At 36.1% G+C, this 13,332-nt stretch overlaps 1 protein-coding gene across 1 annotated transcript in view; it reads left to right on the forward strand.

Moving 5' to 3' along the window:
* Window positions 1-7,495: 7,495 nt before the first annotated feature.
* LOC142347008 (protein lifeguard 2-like) overlaps window positions 7,496-13,332 on the forward strand; it is a 33,565-nt gene continuing 27,728 nt past the window's right edge. The window contains exons 1-2 of the mRNA XM_075398904.1: window positions 7,496-7,768; window positions 12,542-12,651. Coding sequence (XP_075255019.1) covers window positions 7,651-7,768; window positions 12,542-12,651 — 228 coding nt within the window. The 5' untranslated portion in view covers window positions 7,496-7,650. The remainder of the gene's footprint in view (window positions 7,769-12,541; window positions 12,652-13,332) is intronic.

The following is a 13,332-nucleotide window of genomic DNA, read 5'->3' on the forward strand; positions in this document are numbered from 1 at the left end:
CAACTCCTTGACCCGATAAAATTTCTATATTTTTGAAAATAGAAAAAGCGAATAAGTGGATATTTCCGATTGAAATACGAACATATGAGAAAGACGATTTGATAATTTTCCTATAGGCCAGTCTGTTGGTAATCTAGGGTTTCCCCTGCAGACTGGCCTCAAAAATTGAATATAAACATCATAAATCGTAAATCTAGAAAAAGATAAACCGTGGTGAAAGCTGTCAATTAGGGCAAATTTCAATGAATCAAATTCCAAACATCAACAAATTCCAAACATCATCAAATTCCAACTATCAAAACAAACTAACAAATTTCTGATCAAATCTAAAAATTTGGGTGCGGCTTGACAATGGGTTTGTCATTCTTCGCTGGTTTCTTTGAAAATTTAACCATTCTGACCAGTTGTTTGGTTCCATCGCCGTTATAGCAACTCGCAGGTTGCACTCTCTTCTGCTCTTTCTTCTTTTCTGAAAACTCACATACCAGTTCGCGCACTTTTCCAATCTTCACTATCTGCATCCCATTCGTTTTTTCTTCGTTGTTTCGTATAGCCTCCATAGCTCTATGACAATCACCAACAGAAAAAAAATTGATCCACCCGTTATATCGGTACTTTGTCTTGTCGTTTTGCTTATCGTTGGGCCTCAATCTACCCAATTTAACATCCGTTGTTCCCTCGAAAAGATTGAAAATTTTGTCCTGAGCCTCGCCTGGCAAGCAGTTTCCAACATACTTTTGAAACTTGAAAGATAGGGCGTACTTTTCGTCTTTGGGTTTCGGGGGAGTACGCAAGAACTTGCTAGTTGCTTTCTCTTCTTCGCACTCTTTCATGCGTTTTAACATCAATTGCTTCTTTATGCCTCCAGGGTTTATCACTTCATCACTTCGGGTGGTTTCCCCAAACTCATATTCACGTTCTTCTGCGAATAGAACCTCCATTCTGCTCTGAAACAGGTGTATTTGACTACAAGAACCAATGCTTCTACCCTCACTGCTTCTACTGCGCGCACTAACTGGCTGCGCAACTACCCTCTGGCTGCTCAACTGCTCTTTCGCTGCTCAACTACCCTTAGCTGATGCTAATTTCCTCCACACCCACTAATCCGAAACTGATAAACTGATGCTATACACAATCTGAACTTCTTATTTCATTTCATGTTTATTTATACCTCCTTTGTTCGCAGTCACCAGTGTACTGTCTTCGCTGTCTTCATACCCCTCTGCTGTCCACCTAATGAGCATGTGAACTGTGGCAGACTGCGGACAGCTTCGAATATTTCACAAGGCGAACGCAGGTGATCTAGGACGAAGGAGGACCAAATTTTAAGTGGTATCAAATATATATCGTTGAAAAGCTCTTGATAAGGCGAGTTCAACTAACTGAACGGAATCTATTTTCGAGGCCGGGAACATCATTAAAAACAGCTATAAAGTTTCTGTTATAAATAGTTGCGTTTCGGCAATTTCATATGTATTAGTCCACGTATAAGCCCGAATTTAAGGACACGTTACCAAAATTGTGAAACTCACAAAAAAGGCTATTTCTCCGAAACTACTGAACGAAAATTGATAAAAATTAGTGTTCTGAACTCAAGATGAACCGGGCTTGGATGCCATATAAAAATATAGCACTTTAACAAGGTTTTCATCTTGACGATTTTAGCCCCAGACACCGGAATTTGGTCAAATTGACTACCCCTTGAAAAAGGTTAAAAATTCCCTTTGAAACTAGTTTTAACATATTGAATATATATATATTCAGAAAGACCGTTAAAAATGCAAGAAAATGAGCTATAGTACGCGTCTTAACTCACAAAAACCTAAAAGTTATTAAAGAAAGAAACTTTGAAAATGACCAAAATTTATCAAAATTTGCAGCTCTTTGTAGCACTACAGAGGCTTCTTAGGGCACGAAAATGGAGAGAACTACATTATTTTTGTTTTGTATTGTGAGAACCAATAGAAATGCTAAATTTTGGTTATAAAAACTTTGCAAAACATTGCCTGAACAAAAAGTTATTAATGAAAGATTCTTAAAAAAACCGTAATTTTTGTTGACAAAAGTTACTCTTTTACAAAATATTTGGTTCAAACTGAAAAAAAAGTATTTAATATACATATATTCAAAAAGTACGTTAAAAATGCAAGAAAATGAGCTATAATACACGTCTCAACTCTTTCTAAGTGAAAAATTATTGAAGGAAGAATTTTTAAATATGACCAAAATTTCGAAAAATTTGCATACTACAGAGGCTTTCTACGGGACAAAAAAGGCGAGAACTACATTATTTTTGTGTTGCATTGTAAGAACCAATAGAAATGCTAAATTTTGGTTATAAAAACTTTGCAAAAGATTGCCTGAACAAAGTTATTAGTGAAAGATTCTTGAAACAACCGTACTTTTTGTTGATAAAAGTTACTCTTTACAAAATATTACGTTCAAACTAAAAAAAAGTAAATAATATACATATGTATATATATATATGTTCAGAAAGAACGTTAAAAATGCAAGAAAATGAGCTATAATACGCGTCTCATCTCTTTCTAACTGAAAAATTATTAGAGGAAGAAATTTTTATAAATGACCAAAATTTTGAAAACTTTGCAGCTGTTATTAGCAATACAGAAGATTCTTACTACAGGAAAATTGTTAAAACTACAACGTTTTTTTCATCGCGGGACCTATCCAAAAGGCTAAATTTTCTTTATAAAAACTCCAATAAACAAAGCTTACTTAAGAAAATATTGGTGAACGATTTAAGAAAAAGATGACTACTAATTACCGTTATTCAAAACAATTTGCATCATAAGCTTTTCAATTCTCTTTTTACATTTTTTTTCGTTTCTTATCAAATAAAATTCTTTTTGATTGATAGTACGTCCTCTCTTCTTAGACTTTTTCTGAAAATTGAGTAGGAGTAATTGAAACAAATTACTTTTTGAAAATTTTTGAAAAAATTTCATTATTTTGATCAATATCAGGGGCTGTTTCTGAAGCATTTTTACATCAAATCGTCAGCAAAAAGATATTTTGTTTTCGAGAAAAACTTGCTTTATATTTGATATTGTCCGATGGCGTTAGTGTCTAAAGAAGAACTACAAAAACCAAAAAGAAATATTTACTAAAATTTTACAATGTGTCTTTTTTATGATCTGACCATCAACTCGATTTGCAGAAACAATAGAAACTTTCTGCAGAATTATGAAAAAGGTGCAATTAGTAATATTTTGTCAAAAAAAGTTTGCGATAGTCAAAGATTCATAGCAAAAGGATGCTCAAGACGTTAAAAAATGTTTAAACTTAGCAAAACAAATTAGTTAACTTTTTAAAGTTATTCCGATTTAAAATTTAGTTGATTTGTGTTATATGTCTGATTTGGCGTTGAAACTAGCGTTTTGTGCGTATCAGTTAACAGGGAACACGTATATTGTTGGAAAAAATTTGGAAGCCGAAAATGCTTAAAAACTTGAATGTAGTTTTTGTTTTTTTATTCACTTTGCGGGATGATTATTCATATATATCAGTTAGGCAGACCACTCTGATTGTTTGAAAAGTTTTATATTTATGGTAGTCTGGGGAATCAATTCGGTTTACTTTAAGCAACTCCTTGACGCGTTTTTTTTTTCATTTTTGAAAGTGAAATTAGGTAAAAATAAAATAAACTTGAATACTTCTTGAGCTTTCATGAAGAAACAGTCATATGTATGAAAAAGCAGTTCACTAAAATAGATACATTGAACAATAAGCATTACGATGATTAAAATAAACTTGAAGAAACAACAAAATTAACAAAAAAAGAACATCTATTTGTGAAGAACAAGTTAAAAGAATTTAAAAAGAATAGAGGATAATTCATTTTAAATCCATATAACCATAGATTGTTTTAACATGGATTTTTTCAAAATATATTCATTAATAAATATAAAACAATAAGAACCTTATTTTAAAAAAGGTAAATCAGGTAAAATATACGAATTCTCCGCATATCTCTAAATACTAATGTAAGTCTGGGGCAATAGTACTGTAGGTCAAGGGGCAAGTTTAAAGTTAAACAAATTGTTATCTTAGACTTGCAATAGTATTTAGAGATATTTGGAGAATTCATTTATTTTGTCTGTTTTACCACATTAAAATAAGAATCTAAATGCTCTTTTATATTTATTACTGAATATATCTTGAGAAAATCTATGTTAAAAAAATTTATTGTTACATGGGTTTAAAATCAATTATCCTCTTTTCTTTTTAAATTCATTCAACTTCTTCTTCACAAATAGATGTTCTTTATGTGAATTTTGTTGTTTCTTTATGTTTATTTTAATCATCGTAATGCTTACTGTTCAATGTATCTATTTTTAGTGAGCTGATTTTCCATACGTTGTCTACAATACAATTGTCAATTCACTAAAATTAGATACAATGACCAATAAGCATTTCGATGATTAAAATAAACATTAAGAAACAACAAAATTCACATAAAGAACATCTATTTGTGAAGAAGAAGTTAAAAGAATATAAAAAGAAAAAATGATAGTTCATTTTAAATCCATGTAACCATAGATTTTCTTAACATATATTCATTCATTAATTTTTTTCACAATATATTCAGTAATAAATGTAAAAGAACATTCAGAACCCTTTTTTAAAATGGTAAATGAGGTAAAATATATGAATTCTCCGCATATCTCTAAATACTATTGTAAGTCTGGGTTAACAATTTGGTTCACATTAAACTTGCCCCTTGACCCGATCAAATTTCTCCTAGAAACGTGTCTGAATAGTGGCATTTTTCCTTTGGGATAGTCTGATTGGAGATCATCTGACTTAAAAACTGTCGGGAAAATGGTCTGGGTTTAGTGGGGGCCATGGTTGCAAAATCGTCTGGACAATGGTCTGGAGGTGGTCAGAAAATCTTGGGAAGATGGTCTGATCAATGGCACTTTTGGTCTGGGGATAGTCTGATCAGAGGTCATCTGACGCGCACAATCGTCTGGGCCATGGTTGCACAATCGTCTGGACAATGGTCTGGAGGTGGTCAGAAAATCTTGGGAAGATGGTCTGATCAATGGCATTTTTGGTCTGGGGATAGTCTGATCAGAGGTCATCTGACGCGCACAATCGTCTGGGCCATGGTTGCACAATCGTCTGGACAATGGTCTGGAGGTGGTCAGAAAATCTTGGGAAGATGGTCTGATCAATGGTATTTTTCATCTGGGGATAGTCTGATCAGAGGTCATCTGACGCGCACAATCGTCTGGACAATGGTCTGGGTTTCGTCTGGTCCATGGTTGCACAATCGTCTGGCAATGGTCTGAATTGGGTCTGATCAGAGGTCACTTCCGGATGGGAATGGTATGATCAGAGACCATTTTGAGCGCACATTCAGCGCACACGGTGTTTTGAGCGCACATTAGTCTGATCAGAGGTCATCTTCGTCTGGGATGGTCTGATCAGAGGTTACTTTCGTCTGGCACGGTCTGATCAGAGGTCACTTCCGGATGGCACCTCAACCTGGGCTACGCTACGCTATTTTATATTTTTAACAAAAAGAATTGCCTTTAAAGTAATGAGTTTAAGATCAACGCCAATCAGAGCACTTGAAATATTCAGCTTTAAATCTCATTTTATGGCATTCTGCTCGGCGCCCGTTCGGCTCTACCGTTATCCTCCTGTTAAAAATTGTAACGGCTTGAACTGCGGGTAATGAAATATAATGCTGAGTAGACAACGCCATGATTACGTGGGGATATGAAGATTGACCGCCAGGGCATTCAGTCGACAATGAAGAAATGAGAAAATGAACCAACAGTTGAAGCCTGATTGGTTGATAATTCTGATTGGTCAAAATATCACTAGTTAGTATAATAATTGCATTTTTTCGCGGTTGGCCTGAGGGTTTAAAACCCCCTTTTTTAATTATAGGCTGAAACCCCCGTCGGCCAATCCGGTGACTGTCGAATGACGTAATGATGAATACGTGTAAATAACTGTCTATACATCATCATTAATCAACATGGTGGGTGTGCTGGCCGATGTACCAGTTAGCCGACAGCAAATTGCAAACAGTAAAATCAAGCAGTTGCGAATGACAATCACAATTGCTAATTGACCCACAACCTGAGTTAATCAATTTCCCAACAAAGCTTCTGGCAAATATAAGAGCTAAAACACCTTTTTGTTCAAACCAAGCTTTCGCATCGGCTGTCCCTTTCCAACTATTTGATGCCCTCATAAACTTTTTGATATAATTTTTCGGCTTAGCGGTGTCAGTTGAAAGCATATACTGACGGATACGACTAAAATGGTGCTAGGAAAATTGGTTGACAGGGCGTTTAGCCGACAAGGAAAAAATGAGAAATTTAGCCGACAGTTTTTTCATAATTCGTAATAAAAGTCCATAATTGGTCCATAAATCAGCATTTCGGTTGTGATAGATTCATATCAAGTCCCACGGGCCGCTGAGGCATGGCCATGGCCCGCGAGGCATGGCCAGATGCGGTAAAATACGGTCCGATCACGGAGACCTTCGTTACACTAGTTGAAAAAACAGCGGTATATTTTTCCTCTTACGAAATAGTGTTTTAAATTGGCCAATCACAGCTCTAGAGTAAGTTTTATTGCTCATTTTACTTAAATTGTCGGTTAAATTTCTAATTTTTTGGTTGTCGGCTAAACGCCCTGTCGGCCAATACAGCGGCCACCGGTTGTTAATTATCTCGTCAATTAATATCGCTTCGTGACTATATTTAGGGTTGAAGCCAATCAGCCGGGTGCTCATTCGGCTAGAATTTCTTTCTCCATTTTTAGGAATCAGTTTCATCACTCTAAACAAGCCTCTCCTAATTCATTCCACATCTTTCAACCATAGCCGGTTAATTGGAAAACATAAATTAGCCGACGCACCTTTTAGCCGACAGTTAAGCAAATATAAGCATTTGAAAACCACCGTTCACAACAACTTCACGCGCACTGAGCGGGTAAAGTAGCGTCCCTTAGTTTTAAAGAAACATTATTTGGCTATAAATACTAGCTAATTTGGCCATGCATCAGCGACCCGTGGGACTTGATAGAACTAACAGTCGGTTCAGTCATAACAAGCCGACGTTAAAAAGCGCCGAAACCTGAACTAATGAAGAGCCGAAATAAATAAATGGCCCTTAAATTGTAATCACGCTTTTTTAATAGCTTAAATTGCCTCTAAACTTCTAATGACAATAGATAAATTATACTATTCTAATTTCTGATCGCAATGAAATCCGTCGGCCAATTAGCAATGAAATCCGTCGGCCAATTAGCCTGTCTAATTTGTGTCGGCTACGACCTCTAGCCCCATCATCATAGGTAAACAGATTTTATGACTATGATTAAATGTCTTAAATAAGTTAACTTTATCCAATTTGAGGAGGTTTTAGTGGATATGGAATCACATTTTGACGTAATGAGCTCAAAATGTTTCTAATTGGTGTTTCGACACTGTATTGTTTACTTAAGTTGTTTATGAGTAGTTAGTTTAGCAAGCAATTTAGTTATTGTTCATTGCATAAAGAAAGTTCACCGCTACTGAGCTATTTGCAGTTAATTTTGTTGCAGTTATTAACTCTATCAATACTTAACTTACAATATAAATTGAGAGAAATAATATAAACGAGAATGGCCGACGGGAAACCGACAAGTTCTGATCCGCAGCAACAATACGGTGCCACGACTTACGGCTTCGTCAATCCTCAGGAACAGCCCAAACTTCCCACTTACGATGATGCAACCAAAGGTGCGTTCATTGACCCTGTCTTCTCCCCTCCCCTCCCCGTCCTATATAGCCGACAATTAGGCCTAGCACCCAAATATAAATGTTTGTCTCACCACTGGAATTTATAATGCGTTTTCATAGCTACATGCATGGTATAATAGGGCGTGAAGCTGGGCGTAAGACAGACGAATGATAGACAAAGGAGGGACCAATTTTCGTATGCATTAGGCAAAAGTTTTCATCTAACATTGTAGAAATTGGGCGAAATCAGAACATGATTTTACAGCCAGCACTTCAATATCCACAATAAGTTTCCACAACAAAGGTCTTGAAAGTTATGTTTCATGAAAGTGAGTTACCGGGGACGCCACTTCTTAGTAGTCATACAAGGATCATATGATGTCAGCATCCAAATCATAATGTATTTCCTAGTACGATCCTTGTACGATCCACTAAGAAATCAAATATGAACCTAGTATGATTACCAATAATCATACATCGATTTTTCATAAATCTTACCATTTGTTTTTTTAATTTTTTTTGGTCAGGCATTACTTATGTGATTCCCCGGCATCCGCCAAAAGACCCTAACGCGCAATATCATTTGCAAAATTGGGCACTAAATAAAATAGTAAGCCGAATAGATAAGTAAAGTTTTGATATTCTCTGAAGCCAGTTAATGCCTTTAAATGCTCATTTATAAGAAACGTTAAAATTTTTGCATATAACCTCAAACTCGTTTTGTGAATAAGTGAACGTTTTGTGAATCGTTTTGTTAACCTTTGGCGTGATAATTAATTGCTCGTGAAGTGTACTATCATTTGTACTTGTACACCATTTTTTCAACCCTCGGAAATATCGGGGAAAATGATTTTGACAAAAGTTACACTGGGAAAGCTGGAGAACATGATAAAAATTTTTCTGATTCAGTCTAAATAGTTGAGAACTATGGGGTGCAAAAGATTCTGCAAATGTTAGCATAATTGGGGTGCAAATGTTAGCATAATTGAAAATGGACCAAAATTGTAATGCTTAAATCGGAGATTTTTCCTGCTAGCGCACACCGAGCCCTATATAGCCATTATTTTAGTACCGCCCTATAAAAAAGTTTTCCCGATTTGTAAGAGGAACATTTGCATTTCATTGAAACATGAGTGTCGGGGTTTGAAGGGATTTTAGAATTTTTTTCATTTTCATTTAGTAAACTTTGAATTAACAATTAACTTGGTTACCATAGTAGCTATGTTTATCAAAACAGCAGATCAACAGTTTAATGAATCCATTTTGATCAGTCCATTTCATTTTTCCGTCCAGGATGGTAGGTGTCCCCTGTTTAAGAATTGATATCAGCGACGAGGTTCCGTTTTTCAACCAATGGAGATAAGTTAGCTTTTGAAGAAGCTAATAAGAGTTGATCTCGAATTCTGTATTGTGTTGCAAAAGCGTCTCCCCTTCCTTGACATACGACAGCATTGTCGCCAAATAAATCCAGAGAGCCCGAAGCTCAAAAGACATTTTCGTTCAAGGTTGTAAGTTTTAATAATAATTCTTCTGTACGTTGTTCATTAGGGTGCAAATGCTAACCCGAAATTCATTAGGGTGCAAATGCAGACCTAGAGCAGGTATGTGTGCTGCAGCTAGCTATGCGCCTAATTGTGGAAGAGACAACGACTCAAGTCTAACCATTTCCCTCGCTGAAGTGTGATCTTCCATCAGGTCTCAAAGTTTTTGGAGATCTATGTTCTCTTGAATTTTCTTTTGTGTAAATAATGCAACCCAAAGCAAACAAACTTGTACAAAACTGCAAATTTAGATTTCTCTATGGGTGACTTGCCTTTGATTTTTTAACCAAATCACTTGACGCTATGAGGGATCTCACAAAAGCAGCTTTGTATTAATCTGGAGATTGTCTGACCCCTAAACCTGATAGACTAATTGAGAGGCATGCCTGCTGCCAAGCGTGTCGGAAATAACAGTTACGAGAATTTGATCCAAAGTATCTCTTTGGCAGTTATCAGAAACTTTTATGAACTCAATTAATTCAATCGTTGGCGTAACAGTCCGAAGCGAATAGACAGGTTTTAGTGCCTGAAACAATGCGGAAGAATGCCCAAGGTACATTTTTTCAAGTATTCCTGTTGTTTTTGAATCCTTTTGTTCAAACATGAGGCAGCGCATTTTTGGGGTCCTAATACAGCCCCCAGCAACTCAAAAACATCGCCCAAATTGCGTGTCACGTCACTATCAATAGATGGTATATCTTTTATTCGACAGAATTTTGCGTGTCTTTTCTTGAAAAGAGGGCTCGTTCAGGCCCATCTTTAAGAAGGATTTGTAGAAATTGGTTGAGCCTTTGTTCTGACCCGGCCAGAGTACCGTCATCTAAAAACCAGCTGTGTTGTGTGAAATTGGGAACTAGCTCCCCAATTTTCAAAATCAATGGCCACAAAGTCGATGAGAACAGCAATGGACCCAATGGATCACTTTGTTGTACGTCTAATTCACTATGCACTGGTATGTTGTAGAAACTGCCACTTTTAAAAAAATTGAGCCCTTGTAGCTGATAACGCCAAAAATTATATAATAAAGAAATTTTTTTTGATGCTTAGGTTATATGCAAAATTTTCGTTGAAATACGTAATAGTTGCAAACCATAGCTGCGCTAGATTTTAATAAATGCCTATTGTTCATATAAGTTCCTGTATAAACTTATTTAATTTTAACAATGTGTTTAAACATGTATAAAGGAAGATGGGGTGCAAAAATAAGCGTAGTGGGGGCACTAGCCTAAAAGATCCTGAGATGCTCAATTTATAAATTCCTACTATGTTTTTGTGAGCCATTGTGTAAAGACCGGAAAATTGTCAAAAATTTGACTTTGATATAGCCCCTTAGAACCGTTATTAAACAAACAATATATAGCACGTATTGTTTGAACAAGTGATTGCCAAAGTTTAGTCTAGTGAGCCAAGCATACTTTGGCTGATTTGGTATGCCCGGCCGAAGGCCCCCTCGTTAATTTATCCTTCTGTTGATAAAACCCCCCACATCGTAACTAAGTGAAGTCAATTGAGGGTCTTAAATAAACTGGTACGGTGGCGGAACTCAGGTCAAATTTCGTCTTTTCCGGCTAAGTTCGGACTGGTCTCGGTTCTGGTCCTCTGATTTTGGTGCCGAGACAGGAATCGGACCGATATTCAGCGAATTCTGGCTAGCTGAACTCCAGGAGAGCATGGGTACACTCAGAGTTCCAGCGTTTCCATATTTGTTCCTCTTGTTGCACTAATGCATTTTCGGTTAATCTGGAATACTGTTAGTTCGGCTTTTTCGGGCTGAAATTTGGTTGAACGGCTCAGAAATTCCTGAAAATACCCCAAAGGGAACCCATTTGGGCTTCTTTCACCGCCCAAGTTTCTCTGCTTTGTTATCTTTTTGTATCCCCATTGTTTAGGGATCCCGTGATTATACATCAAAAAGAATCCAGAAATCGTGACACGGTACATTTTTTTTTTGAAGTTAAATAATTTTTACTCAGATTTTTTTTTAAAAAAAATTGGTTTTGACTTGGGAATCAATTTGGAATTGTTGCACATGTCTCAGGCCAGGACATGTGAGACTTGCGTTAAAACTTTTCCAGCACTGGGAAACGACATATGACTTGCATGTAGACTTGCCGAGTTCTGATTTATACTTGCAGTTCGGTACAGAATTACACATAGAGCTGCCTGTTTCTGCTGTCACTTCTGGCCTCTTTTAAAAGCTAGTCAAAATGCTCAAAAGAGTATTTGCTTAGAAATGGAAAACAAAATTAAGGAAAATAGTCTAAGAAACTAGTCTAGTTGGTTGATTTAGAAGATGTTTGTTGATGAATAACAAGAAAATTTATTCCTGTTTCAGTTTGATCATATGCGCGATTACATCTAATGGCACCAACAAAATTATCCTTTTTTGCTTACAAGGAAATATATGAATTTCATGATAACTGTGATCGTAGGTTGTCATAACATCCTCGCTATGATTATTGTGGTTATTTTTGCAATTTTGAGTAATTTTATGACCTCTTGTATGATTGAAATCATATATAATCTTGCATGATTGCTTGATATCCAGAAAAAATGTGCTCTTTGGAGATTCTCTTGGTAAGCACTGGAAAATGCAGCAAAGGTTGACTTTAGTTACCAACATGATATTGAGGACTGAACTCACGACAAACCTCAACTCAGCAATGTTAACAAAAAAGGAAATAAAATCATGTGATCGTACAAACGCTTCGGTTCGATAGCTATGCTTTAATTAAACTCTACAATAGTTACTCGTTTTTCTTCAACTGGTCATAGAGCTTCGACTTTACCTATAATTTGTGAGCATTTTTGTTTACAACTCGCTTGAAACAGTCAACTTGCAAGTTTAAAAATGCCCAGATTTCATCGAAGTCAACTTTTGACTTTGTATATAGGAATTTCAAGCATTTCCACTTCTCATCGCAGAATTTGGGTACTTTAAAACTTGCACAATCGTGTATGAAATTGAATGGCTTTGTTCTATGCATGTGACCGTAGGAGGTCAACTATGTCTGAAGGTTTTCATTTCACTTCAAAGCAAATTTAAAGTTTACGTATCCAGACAAAGCAGGCTCCGACAAAATATTTCCAAATTGTGAGATATTCCCAGACAAAATAGTCCAAAATTCGTATTAAAAAATGCAAATATATTCTCTTGTTTTTTTATTTATTTCAATTGAGACTAACCCTTTTCTTTTGCATTGTTGATGTGTGTATTATTTGTCTGCTTAAGCTGGAGAGACGAGTAGAGTGGACGAGGAGGCATACGGGTCGACAGTCTATGGTGGGATCATGATCAGTGACTGTACAGATGCCTCCCTCAGGGCTGCGTTCATATGCAAGGTTATATTCCACTTCACCCATTCAAGTTTACCCATCAGTTATAATTATACATGCACAATTTTTATACCTGTTATGTGCGCATATTTTAATAGTGCTCAAAACTTCCTGAACACAATAGTAGTAATTACAGCAGTAGTTTAAGTAATACTATCAGTATTGCTTCTTACAGGGAAACTTTGTTGAAGAAAAATTATGCAAAATGTTATCATGTGAAAACCCGACCTATTCCGTTTGTTCACATCGATAGTGTTATCTGTCGTCAAATGTTCTCATTCACTTTTGCGAAAATTTCAGGAAGGTAGAAAATAGAAACCAATAACTTGAATTATTTCCAGAATGGCTAATTTTATCTCAGCTTTGTCAAAGTAATTGCGTCAAAAGATAATGAAATTGGGAATAATTTTCAACGATAGAAGTTTGAGGAATCGAGCTCAGTATTTTTTGCTCTCATTGCATGTTTTCTGCAGTTGAGTGCTTTGTACAATTCTTCTGCTATTTTGCTGAGTGACAACCACCAGTTGATATACTCCCAACAAAATTGCAAACTAGGGTCAAATTTCAACAATCAAGACACTGGGTTCCTTATCTAGAGATAGCTGGTTTGGTTCTCAGCACTATTTATTTTTAAAATTGCTTTTTGCTGTACAGTAGTCGGTTGAAGAACATGCAAAAAATAATTTC

Source organism: Convolutriloba macropyga, chromosome 1 (genome assembly GCF_964194025.1).
Source record: "Convolutriloba macropyga chromosome 1, txConMacr16.3, whole genome shotgun sequence".
NCBI lineage: Eukaryota > Metazoa > Xenacoelomorpha > Acoela > Convolutidae > Convolutriloba > Convolutriloba macropyga.